Source organism: Ursus maritimus, unplaced genomic scaffold (genome assembly GCF_017311325.1).
Source record: "Ursus maritimus isolate PB19 unplaced genomic scaffold, ASM1731132v1 scaffold_9, whole genome shotgun sequence".
NCBI lineage: Eukaryota > Metazoa > Chordata > Mammalia > Carnivora > Ursidae > Ursus > Ursus maritimus.
In genome coordinates, this window is record NW_024427107.1 from 64,588,289 (window position 1) to 64,606,411 (window position 18,123).

The window sequence follows — 18,123 nt, forward strand, 5'->3', positions numbered from 1 at the left end:
TACCTCCCAGTTTTAAAAGTAAGATGAGTACACAGAGCAGATATTCCTCAGTAGGCAACTGGGAATTTATCCAAGGCTCTCTGGAGAAGCTCAGAATGGTGGTAAAGCTTGGTTTTGCTTTATTTTTAAGGCAGTCCTGATTAGATACAAATCCATTCTTTTAACAAGGAATTTTAAATTTTATAAGAGTTTACCATATAGATAAATTCACAAATCAAAGTTTGTTTTTTCCACACTGGATGTCATGACTCTGGGTTCAGAGGGTCAGGTGCACAGGTGACCTGTGTCCTCTTAGGTGGGAGGAGAGCAGCAGGGGCTAGTCCTGGTCACACCCATTGACTCAATTAGCTTCATGTTTGGCTGCTTGGCCTGAGCTGCTTCTATTCCACCTTGAAGGTAGAAAAGATGATTCTAGAAGGGGAATTTTGTGAGGCAAGTGGAAAACCACATGGAGACCCTAATTGTGAGCCATTTCCTAATCCTGGCTCCAGTGAGCCATGGACATGAGACGAAATTAATTATTTGTAGAGCTCCTAACAGTGCAGCATGGGCACTCAGTGAGATCAGATATATAACATCCCAGGAGACAAGCAGAGTTAACTTTATTGCCACTTCCTGCAGAAAAGGAGCCTGAAGCTCAGAGAAGTCCCATGCCCAGCCCCACTGGTATAGTTAGAAATGGTACAGATGAGACCCGAACCCTGGTTGTCGAGCCCCTTTCTGTGTGCCAGGCTGGCTGCCTTCCCGGCAGTGCCGGCCCTGTGGGGCCACCTGGAGGGACATCACCTGGAACAGAGGTGCTGAAGGGAGCCTAACACGTGCACTGTTTAACACTCTCATTGTTTGGATACAGATATCGGAGTCATGGTAGCTTTCATCCTGAGGAGACCAGGTTGGTATGGGGGTTTCTGTGTGTCTTAACTTATCTTGGGGTGGCCCTGGGAGGAAATTCAGTAGATCTGAAACCAGAGAGCCCCATCCTTTCTTTGTGAAATGAGAGGGTTCCCATGCTGAAGTCTTCGATGCACTGAGAAGGAGAAGGGGATTCGATGGCTCCTGCCCCAGGGACTTCCTACCTGATTTCCTGGCTGATCCCAATATACTGGCTGGAAACCCCTGACAACCTCTCATTTGTAAAAATGGGAAATAACAGCATCTGTCTCATGATATGTTGCGAGAATCCTAGGAAATAGTATGTGTCTCCTGGTGTTCCTGGCACAAAGTGAGTGTTCATACATGTTTAAAGAATATTAGACTCACTCAGGGGAATATTGTAGCACATTTCCTTGTCATTGATGCTGTCATACAGTATTTTGTAGCATGTTTCACACTTTACAAGCCTTGTTTCCCATGTTGATGCCACCATATGAATTGGGTAAGAAATGCTCTCGTGGGAATGAAACATGCTCATCTGGGTTAAGTATCTGGTCCCACATTCGAGAGCTAACAGGCGATGCGAGCAGGCCCCTGAGCTGTCTTCTGTCTCCGGTTCACTCTGCTGCCCAGTCTGCCAGCGGCACGATTATTCTGGGCCGGTGAGCCATGCCTTGGCTCTACCGCAGATGTCACGGGGCTGAGGAGGAAAAGTCTATTTTCATCAAGACGCATTTCATTCTGGGAATCATGCTGGGAGCACCCTTGATGACTGACCCAGGGTTTCAGGCAAACAGCCTTGTGTGTTTGTGGAACACATAGCAGCTCGTCCAGGAGAGCTTCGCTGGTTGTAAATCCATTGGACATTGACTGCAAAAGGCTCTCTGGCTTCCTTGGTGGCTGGGTCTGCGCTGTGCCTAGAGCAGGGCCTCTCAGCGCTGGTTCTTCTCCAAAGCAATACCAATCTCTGAAAGTGGTCCCAGACATTGGTATCTTCTAAACTTCCGGAGGTGCCCCTCATGGTCAGTGGGGCCAAGAGCTCCTGGTTTCAGAGGGACAGGGGTACCCATCTTTCTCTCTGCCTCTGCCCTCGCCAGTCGCCTCTGGCATGCTTCAATGCCTCAGTCACCGGCTGCCCGATGGGAGATTCAGAATGCTGAGGCCATCGTGATGAGGATGTCAGCTTCCTACAGAAGCATCGAATCTCCCTGTGGTAGATACTGTCATTTATTAGTAGTGACTTCCTGTTTGCTGATGGAAGTAACTCAGCCTTTTCAAATAGTCTGCAGAACCCATTGGCCAAGTCCCAGGGGACATCAGCTTCTGCCTCCACGAAATGATCATGGCATTGAGCCCTTGGAGACCACAATGGCAAGTCAGGGTTTGAAAGATACTGGCCTTGGCCCTCTGCTAGAAAACAGGAAGGTTATTGGAAGTTGCCTTTATCTCATCTTTTTTTTTTTTTAAGATTTTATTTATTTATTTGACAGGGAGAGAGACAGCCAGTGAGAGAGGGAACACAAGCAGGGGGAGTGGGAGAGGAAGAAGCAGGCTCCCAGCAGAGGAGCCTGATGCGGGGCTCGATCCCAGAACGCCGGGATCACGCCCTGAGCCGAAGGCAGCCGCTTAACGACTGAGCCACCCAGGCGCCCCTGGAAGTTGCCTTTAAGAAATTTCAGAAGAGGGAAATCCTCCTTGTGTATGTTCTCCTGAGATTCTTGGGAGACTTAGAATGATTTGTATCACCGATGATGGTAGATCAAAGGGGAAAATGCTACCTCTGAAAAGGGCACATTCCAGCACTTTCTGTATACCAGGAACTGCCCTCAGTGCTTTGTTTACTTCACTTCATTTTATTCTCACAATTCTGTCAAGTTAGGTACCTTATTATTTATTTCCATTAATTTGTACCCACAGGGAAATTGAGTCTCAGAGGAGAAATGTGACTTGCCCAATCTATCCTTGCGTGGGGGCTTCCAGAGCCCATTCTTTCCGTTCTACTGTATCTCAGGGTCATAAAAGACCCCCAAGATCCCATAGGCCAGTCCCCCTCTTCTGATGTTTGTCCTTTCTACAACGTCCTTTTCCAGTGGCCGCTGGCTTGTATACCTCCAGGAACAGGGAACTCACTCCCACTCTATGCATTCCATTTCACTGTTCAGACAACACCAATGCAGAGGGCTCCTTAATTCCTCAGTTGAATTAAGGGACATAAAAAGATAGTAAACAAATAAGTAAGTAAGTAAATGAATAAATAAATGGAGTGAACTCCTGTCACCTAGTAGCTTCCACTCATTGATCCTAATCCTACCCATTACAATAACAAGCAGAACTAACGTTTGTTGAGCAACTGGTGTGTTCCAGGCACTATGCTAAATGCTTGACATTTCTTATCTCATCTTATGCATGAAGACCCTAAAATGCAGAAAGTTTCAGGCTGCACATAGTGCTGGGACCAGAGCCCAGACAGCCTGACGTGGAGTCCCTGGTCTCAGCCCCTCACGAGTTCTATATCCATAAGCAGAGTGGACAACGTGGATGGCCCTCCACTTCCCTCACATCGCTCTGGGACCACAGGTGTTCCTGGGAGTGTCTGCTGCTCTCTCCTCCCTTCTCCTCTGTTCTGTCCTTGTCCTTCCTTCTCCCTCCTCCAAGGGTCAGCTCACCAGACTGTCTGACTCAAGGCCAGGATTTTTTTCTGAGTCCATCCATCCTTCTATCCAGCGTTCAGTCCCTGAACTCCAGAAAAGGATTCTCTTAGGACGAGTGTGCAGAATGCTTCCGTTGTCTGTTAAGACAGAGAAGCGAGCCTTTCCTGGGATAGAAGGAGGCCCTAAGTAGCTTCCACTCCCAGCTAATAATGACAATAATAATAGTAGCTGATATTCCGGGTACAGACCATGTGTCAGCTGAGCGGTGCACTTGTGGTGGGACCTTAGTAAGTTCCAGGGTCTCTTGACCTTGAAGTGGACTGGGAGCCTGGCTCTGGAGAGGGTGTCCCCTCTGCTCAAGGGAACCTGCTTAGGCAGGTCCATGGTTAGAGCCTGGGTTCCTGTGGTCCTGATGCTCAGAGCTGTGTGGCTTCAGAAACACTACCTACCCTCTCTGGGCCTTGCCTTCTCATCTACAAGATGGGTAAGAGAGGGTCGCTATAATGATTAAGTGATGTCATTCATTTTGAGTAACTGGTACAGGTGAGAGAGGAGAAACAGCAAAATACTGGCTGGGGCTATTTGTATTCATATTCTGCCCCGTTTAAGTTCTAGGTGGACCCCATGATTTCTGGTGGGGCTTCATGGTTTCTGCAAATGCAGAGCTGTCTGAAGAGCTTGTTGGGTCATCCTGACACTGGTCTTCCATCCAGGGTGGAAGAGGACAGCTTCCAGGAGAACTCAGTGTGTGTGTGTGTGTGTGTGTGTGTGTGTGTATTTCCTCATTATATGTCTGAATGACTCCAAGTTACTATTACAGTGGTGTTTAGCTTTTCTTCTTCTTTTCAGAAAGGGGATGTTTGGGCTCAAGCTGAAGAAGAAGAAGAAGAAAGCAGAGAAGGGGTTGATCCTAGCCAATAAGGCTGCCCAAGGTGAGGCTTTGGGGGATGGGGAAAATGCACTGCCCCGGGGACTACAGGTGGCACAGAGCTCCTTGGCTGAGAATGGAGCGCTCCCTCGGTGGGAGTGAGGTGGGAAGTGTGCTGCCTGCGGGGTCTTCGGGTCTTCGGGTCCTGCTGGTAGCAGGAACGACATCCACCCCGGTGCTGCTGGTCACCTGGTCACTGGGCCCAACAGGGGTGGGGTGGATACCTGCTGGGCCATGGAAGGGACCCCAGGGGGAGGCAGTGGCAAGGTTCAAGCTCCTGTTTCTGGCCTGATTTGCTCTGTGGTCCAGGAATCCCAACACAGCTGTGATTCTCAGCTTCTCCCTCCGTCAAGTGGGCCCGATGGGGGCTGCTGGACTGACCTCCCACGCCTTGGGGAGGATCCAGTGAGATTTTAAAAATAAGAGTGAGGACAGCAGTTGCCACAGGAGAGGCTTTACATTTATTGTCTCATTCGACCCCGCCATCATCGTCCCCGTGGGTGTGGCTATCCCAGGTTTACAAATGAGGTTGCAGAAATGCAGAGAGAGTAAGGCAAGTGGGAAGGACAGTTGCCGAATTTGCAGGGCACGGTGGAAAACGAAAATGCAATGCCATTGTTAAGAAATTATAAAGTTTTTGGATGACAAAGCAGAGTATTGAGCCAAGTGCGATGAGGTCCTTCAGATCACAGGACTCTGTGTGGCTGCATGGACCCCAGAAGCCACCCTGAGGCTGGAAGCACAGAGCCAGGAAGCAGTGAGTGGCATTGGGATGTCAGTCCCAGCTGTCTGACTTGGTGTCCTCAGAATGCTTGCTTCTTCAAAAGAGCAAATGAATCCCCAAGTTATAGTGTGAACCGTGCCAGTGGGGCCAGGCCCGGCATCGGGTAGACACACATGTTTGTTGAGTCAAATAGAGTTAACCGCTCCCAATGGACAGTCCTGCGGTGGTCTCTTGGAGGCTTCTGCCCAGTGGCCGTGGCAACAGCCAATTCAAGGCCAGCTTTCTGGACCATTTCTAAACCAACATGGTGCCATGGGTCTGCTTTATCTTCACCCCTCTCATCTCCTTGTGGGGCTTCCTTCGCCCTTCACTGCTGCCCCCTGTGGGTGTCCTGTCGCTTCCTGTCCCTCTCCCCCAACTCTACTTCCTGCCCTCACATATAACCTACAGTGGAAATCTATGGAAACTTGTTCATACTAAAGTGTTGGAAATAATGATGAAGTCATCCTCGGATGGGATGAGAGGGGCATTGTAAGCGGGGACAGGGCTTGAAGCGACCTACTCAGGGAGTGGGTGGAAAAGTCTTTTAGGACTTTTCTGGTGTCCTTGAAATTAGGACCCTGCAGTAGGTTCCGGGGCACAAGGTTGAATAAGACAGTTCCTTACTTTCAGGACCTTATGAAAAATTATATCCAGGACACGTTTAACAACTTCCTGCTGCTTTTTAGTTGACATGCATGGACTGTGAAATGTAGGCTCCTTTGTTCCTGTTTTACAAAGGAGGTGCAGAGAGGCTGGGTGCTTGCCTAAAGTTGCACAGCCAGGAAGCGGAAGAGCCGGCTCCTGAGCAGAGGTCAGTCTTACACAAGAGCCTGGGTGTTCCTACTGCGTGGGTGAGCCTCCAGCTAGCAGCCTCCACGGACCGCACAGGGGAGGAAAGCAACACTGGCGGAGATGTAGGGCAGTCAACCCGAGGCGTTTCAGAGGAGCTGACTCCCCGGCTCATTCTAATTAGTCTTCAGCCCACAAAGCAAACAGGGCGGAGAGGAATCAGGCCTCTCCTGGAAGGTAAATAGCATTTGTGCTGCTGGCCCGGGGCTTGCCCTGCCCCGTAGGAGAGTGACAGAACAAAGTCCACAGAACTGAGTACGCTGTGGTCTCTCCTTTTTGGCCTGGCCTGGCCTGGGAAGTTAGGGCTTTTCTGAATGAAGCCTTTGGAGATTCTCGAAGTCAGTGGCTCTCATATCTGTGTATTTGAGGCACTGTGGCTACGTCTTAATTTATAAAATTCCAATGATCCTCACCCACCCATGAATTAGTTACCCAGCAAAGTTATGGAGTCCCTCCCAGGATCAGTCATTCATTCATTTCCTCAACAAATGCCAGTGGGCTGTCGGCTGAGTGCTGGGTCCTGTGCGAGATTCTGGTACAGAACAGTGCACTCGGGTAGTTCAGAGGGAGGACCGCCCTGTGTAGGACTCTTCCGTGTGCCTTTCCAGATCAGTTCTCCACCCTTCTCCAGCGGTTCTGGGTCTCAGGAGGCTGACTTCTGTTGATGCAGAACCCAGTCCCTTCCCCAGTGGCGGCCCTGCAGGAAGTCGGAGGGAGGAAGGAGCGGGAGCTCAGATCCAGTGGTTGGATGTGTTCCTCAGCTGAACGATTGGAGGGAAGCCAACCAGACCTGACTTCCTCTCCATCCAGGTTCTGGTAACTGCTCTCTTGCCTCATTTTTGGGGGCCTCCACACGGAAACATCTAGGCTTCTGTGAGCCCCAGATAGCTGCACAACTCTTTATGACTTTTCTGTACCCACACCTTTGTAAAAAGTCCTCAAACCATCCTGTTTTTGGGGGGAGGGGTTGGGGGAGCCTCTTTTAGCTGTTGAGACCTGAGGAGGTAACTGAATCACAGGTTGAGAAGAGTACTATAAAGAAAATAGACAGTAGAAAAATAACACCTCTGCGAGGTAGGTAACATTGGCCTTGCCTGGCTTTAGAGAGGACCATGGAGTTGAGAGAACTTAAGTAACTTGCCCCAAATCATACAGTTGGCAAGTGGCAGAGCTGGGGTTTCCACCCAACCTTCAACTACACCGTGCAGCCTCTTAGCGCCTGAGACCACTCTACCCACTCTTTGGTTTTTGCCAAAATCTGGCTGAGAAGTGGTTCTTATGCTTTGCTACATATTTGAATCACCTGCGGAAATTTTAAAAAATTGACATCCAAGCAACATCCCAGATCAATTTAAATCAGAAGCCCTTGGTGGGGGAAGAGGAGGTCTAAAGAATATATTTACTATCCATTCATTTAAATTTTCTAGACACTCGTGCATTCATTTCCTGTGGGTGGCTTAAAATAACCCACATTAATTTTCTCATAGTAATGGCGGCAGGAAATTCACCATCAGTATCATGGGGCAGGGCCCCACCCCCTCGGGGAGTATCTGATTCCTGCCTCTTCCATCTTCCGATGGCAGGGGTGGCATCGGGCCCATCTCTGCCTTGTGATCGCACTGTGCTCTTCGGTTCTCCCTCTGCCTCCCTCTTCTAACCATACATACGATTGCGACTAGGACCCACCTGTGTAATCAGGGGTCATCTCCTCATCGCAAAATCCTTCATTTAATCACATCTGCAAAGACCCCATTTCCAAGTAACATTTGCAGGTTCTGGGGACTAGGACTCGAGGTCTTTGGAGAAAATAATTCAACCTAGGACACCTTTCTACTCAACACTGGCCCTCAGACAGCAGGAACAGATCTCCGTGGGCCATTGCTATCAGAAAGGCAGAGTCTTGGGCTCCACGCCAGACCTACTGAATCAGATTCTGCGTTTCAGCAGTTCCCCGGGTGATTCTTGTGCGCATTGCATTTTGCTGAGGAGGATCAGAGAGAATAAATGACTTGTCTGAAGGTCCACTGTGGCAAGGTCATGACTTGAAAGCATGTCTTGAATTTCATAATCCAGTTTTCTTTCCACAATACCATGTATATACATCTACTCTTTTCTGGAAACAGAGACAAATACATATATATATATATATATATATATTTTTTTTTTTTTTTAGAAAACTTAAGGTATGTGCGTTTCTTTTCTGCCAACGAGATGTGAAGGTTCCTGCTGGCAGGAACTGTCTTTTAGCCTCCTTGTACCCCTGATGGTGACTGGCATGGTGCTGGACAGTTGAGGCTCAGATCACCACCGTGTGTGATAACTGACAGAGCTTTCTTCCTTTCTCTAGATGGCCAAGGGGAAGCTGACGCACCACAGGAGGGGCCTTCTCACCAGGAAGGACCGGGAGGAGATTTGATTTATGATCGTGAATCTGTCACTCCTGTCCCCTCAGCTCCTCCAAAGAGAAGGTATGAGTTGGTGCCGGCAGTCAGCACACGTTTGCTAAACCCCTCCCACGTGCAGGTCCTTCTGCAGGTTCTGGGGAACAGAGACTAATACCCGATCACTGTCTGCAAGGAGCCAAAGGTCTAAGACAGGAAGACGGAGGTCTGTATCTACTCCGTATCCTCTATGGCAGTGCTGGCCTCTTGATACCGGTCAGCCTTCAGCAGGCCAGGGGCCCAGCTTGACCAGCTTCTGGTCTTAAATCCTCCGAGTTGAGGTCCTGCTGTGCCTCATAATTCAGAAATGACAGCAACAACAGGGCACGGACTCAGGAGCTGTCCCTCACCTGCTCTTTAATTCATCAAGGTGCCAGATGTCTTAGCTTTGTATTTGTCCCAAGTGTTTATCCTACCCAAAAAAAGTCAGAACAAACTGGCCTCCTGCATGTCATTTGCTGTCATCAGTTAGGGCTTCATGCGTAACAACCCCAGACTCAGAGGCGTAAAACAAGAATTTATTATTGCTTATGAATCTATGAGTTAGTTGGTTAGTTTTACTGGTTGCAGGTAGTTATACATCCATCACTCATGTGTGTGTGGTCATTTGGTTACTCTGCTGATTTTAGTTTGAGGGTTGGCTGGTGGTGAGCTGGTCTAGGATTGCTTCACCTGGACCACTGAGCTCTCCTCATATGGCGTTAGATCCTCGAGCAGGCTGGTCCAAGCTTATTCCAGTGGTGGTGATGGCTGAGACCCAAGAGAAGGAAGACAGAGTGGAAGTATACAAAGTCTCTTGAGCTTAGGCTTGGAATTAGCAAAAGTCATTTCTGCTGCATTTTATTGGCCAAAGCAAGTCACAAGTCCAGCCCATGTCAGAACGGAGACTACAAGTTACAAAGCAAAGAGCAAAGATCCAAGGGAACTAATACTTGGAGCTCTCAGCGCCTTCAGTCTACCATATTTATTTATGTCAATTTCTTAAGCATGGTAATTCCTCACACCCTCCCTTCTATTTCTGCTCATAATTCTTACTATCAATAAAGCAAGTTAGTCCTTCCCCGTGTGGCAGACCCTGAATTGTTATAACTGGGCCACGACAGGATGGCACGCAGTAGATATGTGTAAGGGGCAGAGGGGGGTTGGGAAGGAGCTGGAAATCAGAGATGGTGATAGATGAAATATTGACTCTTAAAAGGAGACATGAAATTTGTATGCATATACTCACTGCAGTATCTCCTTCTCCCTATACTGCATCATGACAATCATGGCCCCCCAAGCCCCCTGAGTCAGGATTGCAATTATTTTTAAATATCCTTGAAGGGATCCCTTGTGATTTCTTTCACCAGAATAACAGCACTGACTGGAGGAAGGCAGGAGAGAAAGAAGTAAGGAGGAGTAGACTTTTTCTTTTTCCCTGGTCAGTGCATTCTGCGTCAATCAAAATTCTACCCACCAGCTAATGCTCAGGTGACATCCACTCACTGCATTAAAGTCTTTATTGCTTACCTGCGCTCTCAGGAACGTCTCTCTCCTTTGAAATTGTGTTGCATTTTTTTCTATGACACATTTTACATTTACTAGTTCTTTCTTGATACGCTTTGGTCCTCTCTCCCTGGGATAGATTGCTAGCTCTACAAGGGCCAGGTTGCTAGCTCATTCATCTGTTTATCTTCTGAGACCAGCAAAGCACTTTCACACAGTAAATGGTCGGTATGAATTTGCCATTTTATTAATGAACATATATACCTTTTGATATCGACCCTTCCCTACATGCTTTATCTCCTTTAATCCTTAGAGCAACCTATGTGGTCAGATTATTATTTCCACTTTCAGATGAGGAAATTAAGGGTAAGCTCACAAAATTGGGAAAAACAAATACTTTAATTCAGATCAGTCTGACTCCAAAGCTTTGAGATTTTTTTACTAGCTTACTCTGTTCTCTATTAGACTCAATTATAATCAGCAGAAATGGGATGAAGTCAAATGCAAGATGGTATTGTCAGAAGGCAAGAGAATAAAATTCAATAGGAACTCAAGCTCATTCATTTCCCACCCATTGCTGCCTTGGTGATGAGAGGGATTCTTCACCTCTTTCCACTATTATCCAGTTTCTAAATGCCCAGAGGTTGCACATCTGTTTCCAGTCCAGATCAATGAAATCGCCTGGAATGTGAAATCTCACTGAGATGGGATCTTGGTCGTTCCTTCCAATTTTCCCTTTTACTCATCCTTTCAAAAGCAATCATAAAATTCAGGGTTGGTGTATCTACTAGAAATGGCAAAGAGGTCTTGTGGATAGGATCGGACAGGAGACAAGGGAGATCTTTACGTACACCCAGCTCTGCCGCCGACTCGCTGGGGCATCTCAGCTTCTCATTCTGTAAAATAAAAAATAAATGATGCTGATTACCGTACTCACAATAAGAGTTAACATTTCTTCTTGCCAAGCACGGGGTTAAACCTTTACAGGCATGATATCATTCAATTGTAGCAATTACCTCAGGTGGTAAGTGCTATTATTGTTCCATTTTTAGGACAGAGAAGCTGAGTCATAGAGAGGTTAAGTCACTTGGTCATTTACATTATCTCCTCCAGAGATGGGGAGAGACTATGTGATACAGTATAAATAAAAATACTTAGATGTACCTGCGAAAATATGATCATGGCTTATGGATCTAAAGTATGTTCTTACTTAATGAAACAAATATGTTAAACTTTCTTTTAATAGATCGAAATTGTTGACTAAGATCCATGATGGGGAGGTCAGGTCCCAAAACTATCAAGTAAGTGAATGACTCCTCCCGCCCAGCCTCCCTCAGTTCTTCTCGTGTGAATGAGCGCGAGGTCCCGAGTGCAGACATGTGCTTTGTGTTGTAGATTGCCATCACCATCACCGAGGCCCGCCAGCTGGTGGGTGAGAACATCGATCCCGTTGTGGTCATTGAGGTCGGGGACGAGAAGAAGCAAAGCACAGTGAAGGAAGGAACCAACAGTCCATTTTACAATGAAGTAAGTCGTGGAGGTCACCAACATCTTCTCCACCTGCACTCCCTCCACTGCCATCTGTGGTAGTGGTAGCTAAATAGAAAAGCTGGGCCCCTCCCCACTGCTTCCCACCACTCATCTAAGCCTTGGCATACTCTCTGAGCCTCTTTACAAACAACCCCATGGAGTTTCACAAAAACATGATGAAAAGGAGAGGTGAGGAATTCCTACTGATTTGAAATTCATTGCCGTGTTTTCAATATACCCATTTTCTTATTTCTCGTATGCTCATCTTCATCCATTATAAGCTCTGGTTTTATATTGAATAAATGTATTGAGTGTTGGTTATGAAGAAGATAAACATCTTTTTCATGAAAGAGACACTAGAAATTTAATTATTAATTTTGGAAATAGGCAAGTTGCAATGGAAAGTAAAGCAGACGTATTTTTCTAAGCAGTACAAAAATGGTGAACATCAAAGAGAGGGAAACGTCAAAGAGAGACAGGAAGCTTCTAAATGTTATACACACTAAATTCTCTTTTTTTAAATAAAAAAATACATAGTAAAAAGTGGTAAAAAATATAAAGAGTATAAAACGATATATGATGAAAAATATGTGTCCCTCTGATCTTTGATCCCTAAGCCCCTATTCCCCCAACCCATTCTCACCAGGCACTTGTGTATCCTTCCAGAGATATCCTAGGTTTGTACAAGAGTACAAATAAATATTGTAACCAAATGGTAGCATTCTATCCACACTATCTCGGACCTTGATCTTTTCACAAAACAATATATCTTAGAGATTAGTCTATATTAAGACATATAGTTCAATCTCATTTTCCCTTCCCTGGTGTAATTTCCCATTGCATTGATACGCCGTAATTTACTAAACCAGTCAATCTCTCATTGATAGATATTAAGTTTTTTCAGCTTTTGTCCACTATTTATAGTAATATTAATATGTCATAACTGGGGCAAAGAGCATGTGTATTAAAAATTTTGATATCACCAAATTGCTTTCCAACGAGGTAACAATTTACACTCCAACTAACAGTGCACAAGAATGCTTATTTCCCCATAGGCACTTTGACACTGAATTATTTAAAAATGCAAAAACTCTTAATTGTTTCCCTAATGGGAGTAGTAATTGAAAACGGAGACCATGGGTAATGAAATCAACAGAAAATAACCAAATCCCATTTGAGCTGTTAACTCCTTTCCTAGTTATCCATCACTCCTGCCTCTGAGCCTTTTACCATGAGTTTTTTCCTTACTGTCCTACCCTCACCTCCATAACAACTTTTGGCATGGTTGTGAAATGAAATAATGTGTATGAAAATGCTTTAAAACTGCAAAACTCTACAGATTGTGAAGTGCTATAATTAGTATTTTCTTTATGCATACAAGTCCAGGATCCAAATGACATGAAACTGGGCCCACTTGTCATCAGTAGACACTCAAGTAAAAACATAGAAGTTGAACTGAAAACCTTTATTACAGCTTTTGACCCTAATTTTCAAGCCCAAGGGCCATCAGATGTTGAAGGAACCAGTTAATAGGGGCTGGGGAATATTTTCCAGCTAGAAAAATGTGTGTGGCTCAAAGGTCTAGGGAACCTGTGTGAGGCAATTGAGTTTGAAATGTGAAACTCAACAGAAAGCAATAAACACTGGAACTAATTTATTGGTCTAAGGAACCCACAGCATTTTATATATCAGAACAAGGAATTTCATGTGAGTTTTCCACATAAAAGAAATTCCGAACAACACAACTCTTTAAAAATTTGACCATATATATGAAAAACTTCCTGAAATGTCATGCATATTTTCCTAGTTTCTTAAACAGAAGGCGTTGAATGTAATATGGCCTGTCATTGATATCTAGGGACCGCCATTTTGAAGGTTTCTTATTATGATGGATGATGGCACCTTTCCATTGTCACATTCTGGTTTTTCTGTTTTGCCCTTTATTATTATTTTTTAAATTATGTTATGTTAGTCATCATTAGTTTTTGATGTGGTGTTCCATGATTCATTATTTGCGTATAACACCCTTTAAAAGCAGGCTGTGAACAGTCAGTTCTCCCTTTCCTACTGCTGTCCTGTTCATCTCTAAGGTCCTTGCGTTAGTCCTCCACCCTGAAGCTCAGAAACAAACAACCCACGAAGCAACTTCCTGGTCCTCCCTCCCCCACCCCCATCAGTCCCCAAAAGACACAACCCCCAACAGAACGGCACTCCAGTGTCCTGCATTTTAGGAGAATATAACCTCACATTTGGAAGGTACTGGGTAAAGTTCAAATGAAACATCTAGTACTTGAACCCCTTGTGTGATAACTTCTGGAGAACTGAGCCATGCTCTCAGGCTTGGCAATAACCAACTGTCTGAATCCAGGTGCGTCTTTCAAATCCTTTGGTCTTCAGTCTTCTTATTTGTAGAATATAGACTGGTCTGGAGAATTTCTTCAACTCAAATTCAATCACTTTCTTAAAATTAGAAGCCCTCCTTGTCCATAATTTCTTTTCATTCTTTTCCTGGTTAATCTTGGAAATGGCCACAGAGATGTTTGAAACTGAAAAATCTTGAGAAAATTAGATCTTAATCAAGTTCACCCCAAATTAAAACCACACTGAGATATGATTTTCACCCATCATTATTTATAGGCAAAAAAGTTAAGAGAATTGACAATATCAAGGGCTGGCAGGGGTATGGAGAAATGGCTTTTTTGTATGCCGCCAGTGAGAATGTAAAATGGCCTGGCCCCTTTGGAAAGAAATTTCGTATTATCTACTAGATATTTACATGCACGTAAGCCATAACCCAAAAACTGCACATTTTATATCCGTTTTAGAGGAAAATTCACATATATCTTGTGCAAAGATGGAGATGATAGAATTTTTTTTTTTTTTGCATTTGAAAAAAAATTGGAAAGAACTTAGGTGACCCTAAATAGGGGATGGCCAATTGATTGTTGGTATATCCATGACACTGAGGACCATGCAGCAATGGGCTAAAACGATAGAAATCTACGACTAGTCCAGTAATAAGGTTCTTAGATGCGAGCCTGGAATTTATGGTCAGAATGAACTTCATGTTTTTTAGTACTTTGTCTTCGACTTCATTGGACCGCAACTGCATCTTTTTGACAAGATCATCAAAATCTCAGTAAGTATATCATTGGTGATGGAAGGGAGGGGGTGATGGGAGAGATTCTAGGTATTGGGAACTCTCTAGAACAGCTCAGCCTGCTTAGGGGTGAATAGGTCTGGGAGGGTGAGTGTGGGATGGTGAGTTCAAAACCAACAGGATGAAACATGAAATAACTAATGCGGAGGAATTTGGGAAGGAAAACCTCCTCAAGGAGATCTGTGTTTCCTGGAAACAAGTTATAAGCTACTCTCAAGCCGTCATGAATTGAATTGTGGAGTTTACTAACGTGGGAATGTGCAACACGTGCTTAAAATGCCATCTTGACAGATTGCCATTTTGAGCTGATTTATTTCTTTTTATGAGATGAAATGTTAGTGTTTCTCTCTTGGGATGATATCCACACTAATGATAATTAATCACACTGCTCCCCCTTTCTAGTTGGTAATAAAGAGAGAAGTAGGAAAAGGCATCAGGAAGGAGCCAAACATATCAGTAATGCTGGATCAAAGAACGTGATTGGGAGCAAGTGGTTGCCATTTGGCCTCTTCCTAGCGGCCTCTGAGTGTAGACCTTAGACCTGCTCATGGGGGGTTGTGTCTGCTGCATAGACGCTTTCTCCACTCTGTGGGTGAATTCCTGTCTCCACAGATCATGTCTGAAGAGTAGAGACAGAGAAGCTTCTTGGTCTAGACAGGCACCTTATCCAGGTGGCCCACCACATGGAGGACAGGAACGGGAAGGGAGAGTGCCCATGCTGAAGCACTAGCCCAAAAGAGAGAGAACGGGGGCCAGACAGGATTGATACCAACCTCACACCACTCAGTAAAGGGACAGACAGACCAGTGGGTGACAGATTGCATTTATCTCACCAGTCTGGGAAATCATTGCTTCTCCCACGAAGAGGTTAGCATGGCTATGCATGCCTGAGAGAGGTAGACTGGTGGAAGGGCAAGCGCTCTCCTCCTAATGGTTCTGGAAGGACAGACTCTGTACTTTATGAACCAATGCAAGACATGTGGAGAATGAGGAAATGTTTTCCTCAGCAGTGACACCAACTCTATTACAACGTTGAAGATGGCAAAACTTGTCTTGGAGACTACCTTGTCTGTCCTTATCACCCACACATCTCTGTTATACATATTATATTATATTACATTACATTATATTATATTTATTATATATTTTATTATATATACACATAGTAATAGATATAGATATATAGATATATATAACATATTATATATAGGTCCTGTATTAAGTCTTAGGTAATAGTGGAATTAATATACCCCCTTTCTCAGGGGCACTTGAAGAATGTGACTCTTGAAGAATGAAGTTATCAAGAGTCAAATATTCTTAAGAAAAAGAGCCAAACATTTTTATTTATTTAATTTCTTTTAGAGAGAGAGAGAACAGGGAGGGGCAGTGGAAGAGGGAGAGAATCTTAAGCCGACTCCACGCTCAGGGTGGAGCCCATCAGGGGGCTCGATCTCACAACCCTGAGATCATGACTTGAGCAGAAATCAAGAGTCGGGTGCTTAACCAAGGGAGCCACCCGGGTGCCCCAAGCCAAACATTCTTAATTTGAATTTTAGGCATGATGACAAGTGGTGCAGAAGATGTTTCGGGACCTGGGGCATTGCCTAGGACTTTGTTACATTGCATAGCTCTGGCAACCACCTGTTTGTGAGATCAGCAGTGTAGCTGGGTCCTAAGAAACTGTCTAGATTTCAGACAAATAGTTAATAGCGAGATTTTTATACCATATCGTAGACAAGGGTCATGACTTTTTGTGGGACAGTGAATTTTTAGACCAAAGACCAAAGCTGGTATTGCCTTTCTTTCCTTCCCTAACTTGGAAAAAGATAATAGTTTGGGATCCCCAATGGCCGTTAGGGATAGAGACCAAAGATTCTAAAGGGAAAACTCCTCTTGGAGGGGAGTGTTTAATACAAGATTTCTGCTAGTCCATGAACTAACAGTCAACGTGCCCAAAGTAAACTCAACATGGGAGAAGGGGGGAGTGCAGTAAGCAGATGCTATTGGGATAGACAGGCTGTAGCAGACCATGGTGGTGCCGAAGACCATCTTTCCTTGACAGCGACCCCAGGCACGCAGGGCCCCAAGCACTCTGTGTGACACTCCCTGAAGCCCCTATAATCTCATGCGTGCCCACACCAGGGCTGTCTGGCGCTCAGACTGGGTGGATGGATGATTTGAAGAGGCCTCCTGTGTTATTTAAAGACCCATGTGGGCTCTTATGTCCTATTGTGCCCACAGGGACCCAGATGCCTTTCACCTGAGAAGAGAGCCTGAGTCAGGCTTATGCTCTTGCTGGGGCCTTTGGGAAGCCACGTTAGCAACTGCAAGCGTGGGGAGGCTTGGAGCGAGCTTTGTATGTGTGGTCTTAAATAACTCCTCCTCTCAAGCCAAGCTGTCCTTACTTGCCCTCAGTTCTCTTAACTCCCTTGCAAAGTTTGGGCAAGGGAGTAAGGGTAGAAAGGGATATGGGAAGGACTGTCATTTCTTCATTTCCTGAAGTCAACTGAATTTATCTTTATTAGTTGCCTCCACCAAAAGAAGCTATTTAGAAACCACGGAAGTCTCCCATTCATCCATCATTTGATCAGTCAGTCATTTATTAATTCACTGAATGTTTCCTGAACACCTATTCTGAATATGGCCATGCATGTGGTGGGTAGAAGAAAGTAGGAAACTGTTTTCAACTCAAGGAATGCATAGAATGTCATAGAAGGAAGCCCAGAGACCCTCTAGTCTAACTTGCAGCTGGTGCAGGAAACCCTGTCACCACTTCCATGACATGGGGTTTGGGCGCATTGCTTGGTTATATCTGGTGATGGACGATCACTATCTCTAGAAAAGCCTATACATTGCTAGGAAGTTCTGTTATAAAACTGTCCTTATAGTGAGGTGAGTCTCTTTTCCTGTGACTTGGGATCCACATGGGGAACCTACTCCCTCTTGCACAGGCAGTGTTTCCAAGATTGGAAAGCACTTCAGTTACCATTACCCCTCCTCCACACCCCCAGTTTTCTCTTTTCTGAGTTAAAGGTTAAACCACTCCAGCTTCTTCAGCAGTCTGTCATGCGGTGTGGCTTCTGGACCCTGTGCCAGCTCTGCTGCTTTCCTTTAGAGCTTCCTCATCTTGATAGCACTGCGTTAAAATGTGTTGCTGTCGCCAGCCAGGCACTCTGCTGCTGACTTCTGAGCAGACAAAACCTTGAGGATGAGCAGTCCCCTTGTTCTGACTAGTGTACATGTCCCAAACTTCTCAAAGCAATATGTGATGAGTTCTCTGAGTAACTTGTGAGCAGAATGTGGTGGAAGTTCAGGAGGGAAAGGGGACTTTCAGCTGTGGGGAATCAGGGAAGGCTGCTTGGAGGAGGCAACTTTTGCTCTAGGCATTGAAAGATGGGTAGAGTTTCAATAGGCAGAGATGGGTGTTAAAGGGTGGGCTG

At 45.4% G+C, this 18,123-nt stretch overlaps 1 protein-coding gene across 1 annotated transcript in view; it reads left to right on the forward strand.

Annotated features, from left to right (window-relative positions):
- Nucleotides 1-4,380: 4,380 nt before the first annotated feature.
- FER1L6 (fer-1 like family member 6) overlaps nt 4,381-18,123 on the forward strand; it is a 112,948-nt gene continuing 99,205 nt past the window's right edge. The window contains exons 1-5 of the mRNA XM_008689322.2: nt 4,381-4,456; nt 8,415-8,535; nt 11,240-11,294; nt 11,389-11,520; nt 14,600-14,662. Coding sequence (XP_008687544.2) covers nt 4,381-4,456; nt 8,415-8,535; nt 11,240-11,294; nt 11,389-11,520; nt 14,600-14,662 — 447 coding nt within the window. The remainder of the gene's footprint in view (nt 4,457-8,414; nt 8,536-11,239; nt 11,295-11,388; nt 11,521-14,599; nt 14,663-18,123) is intronic.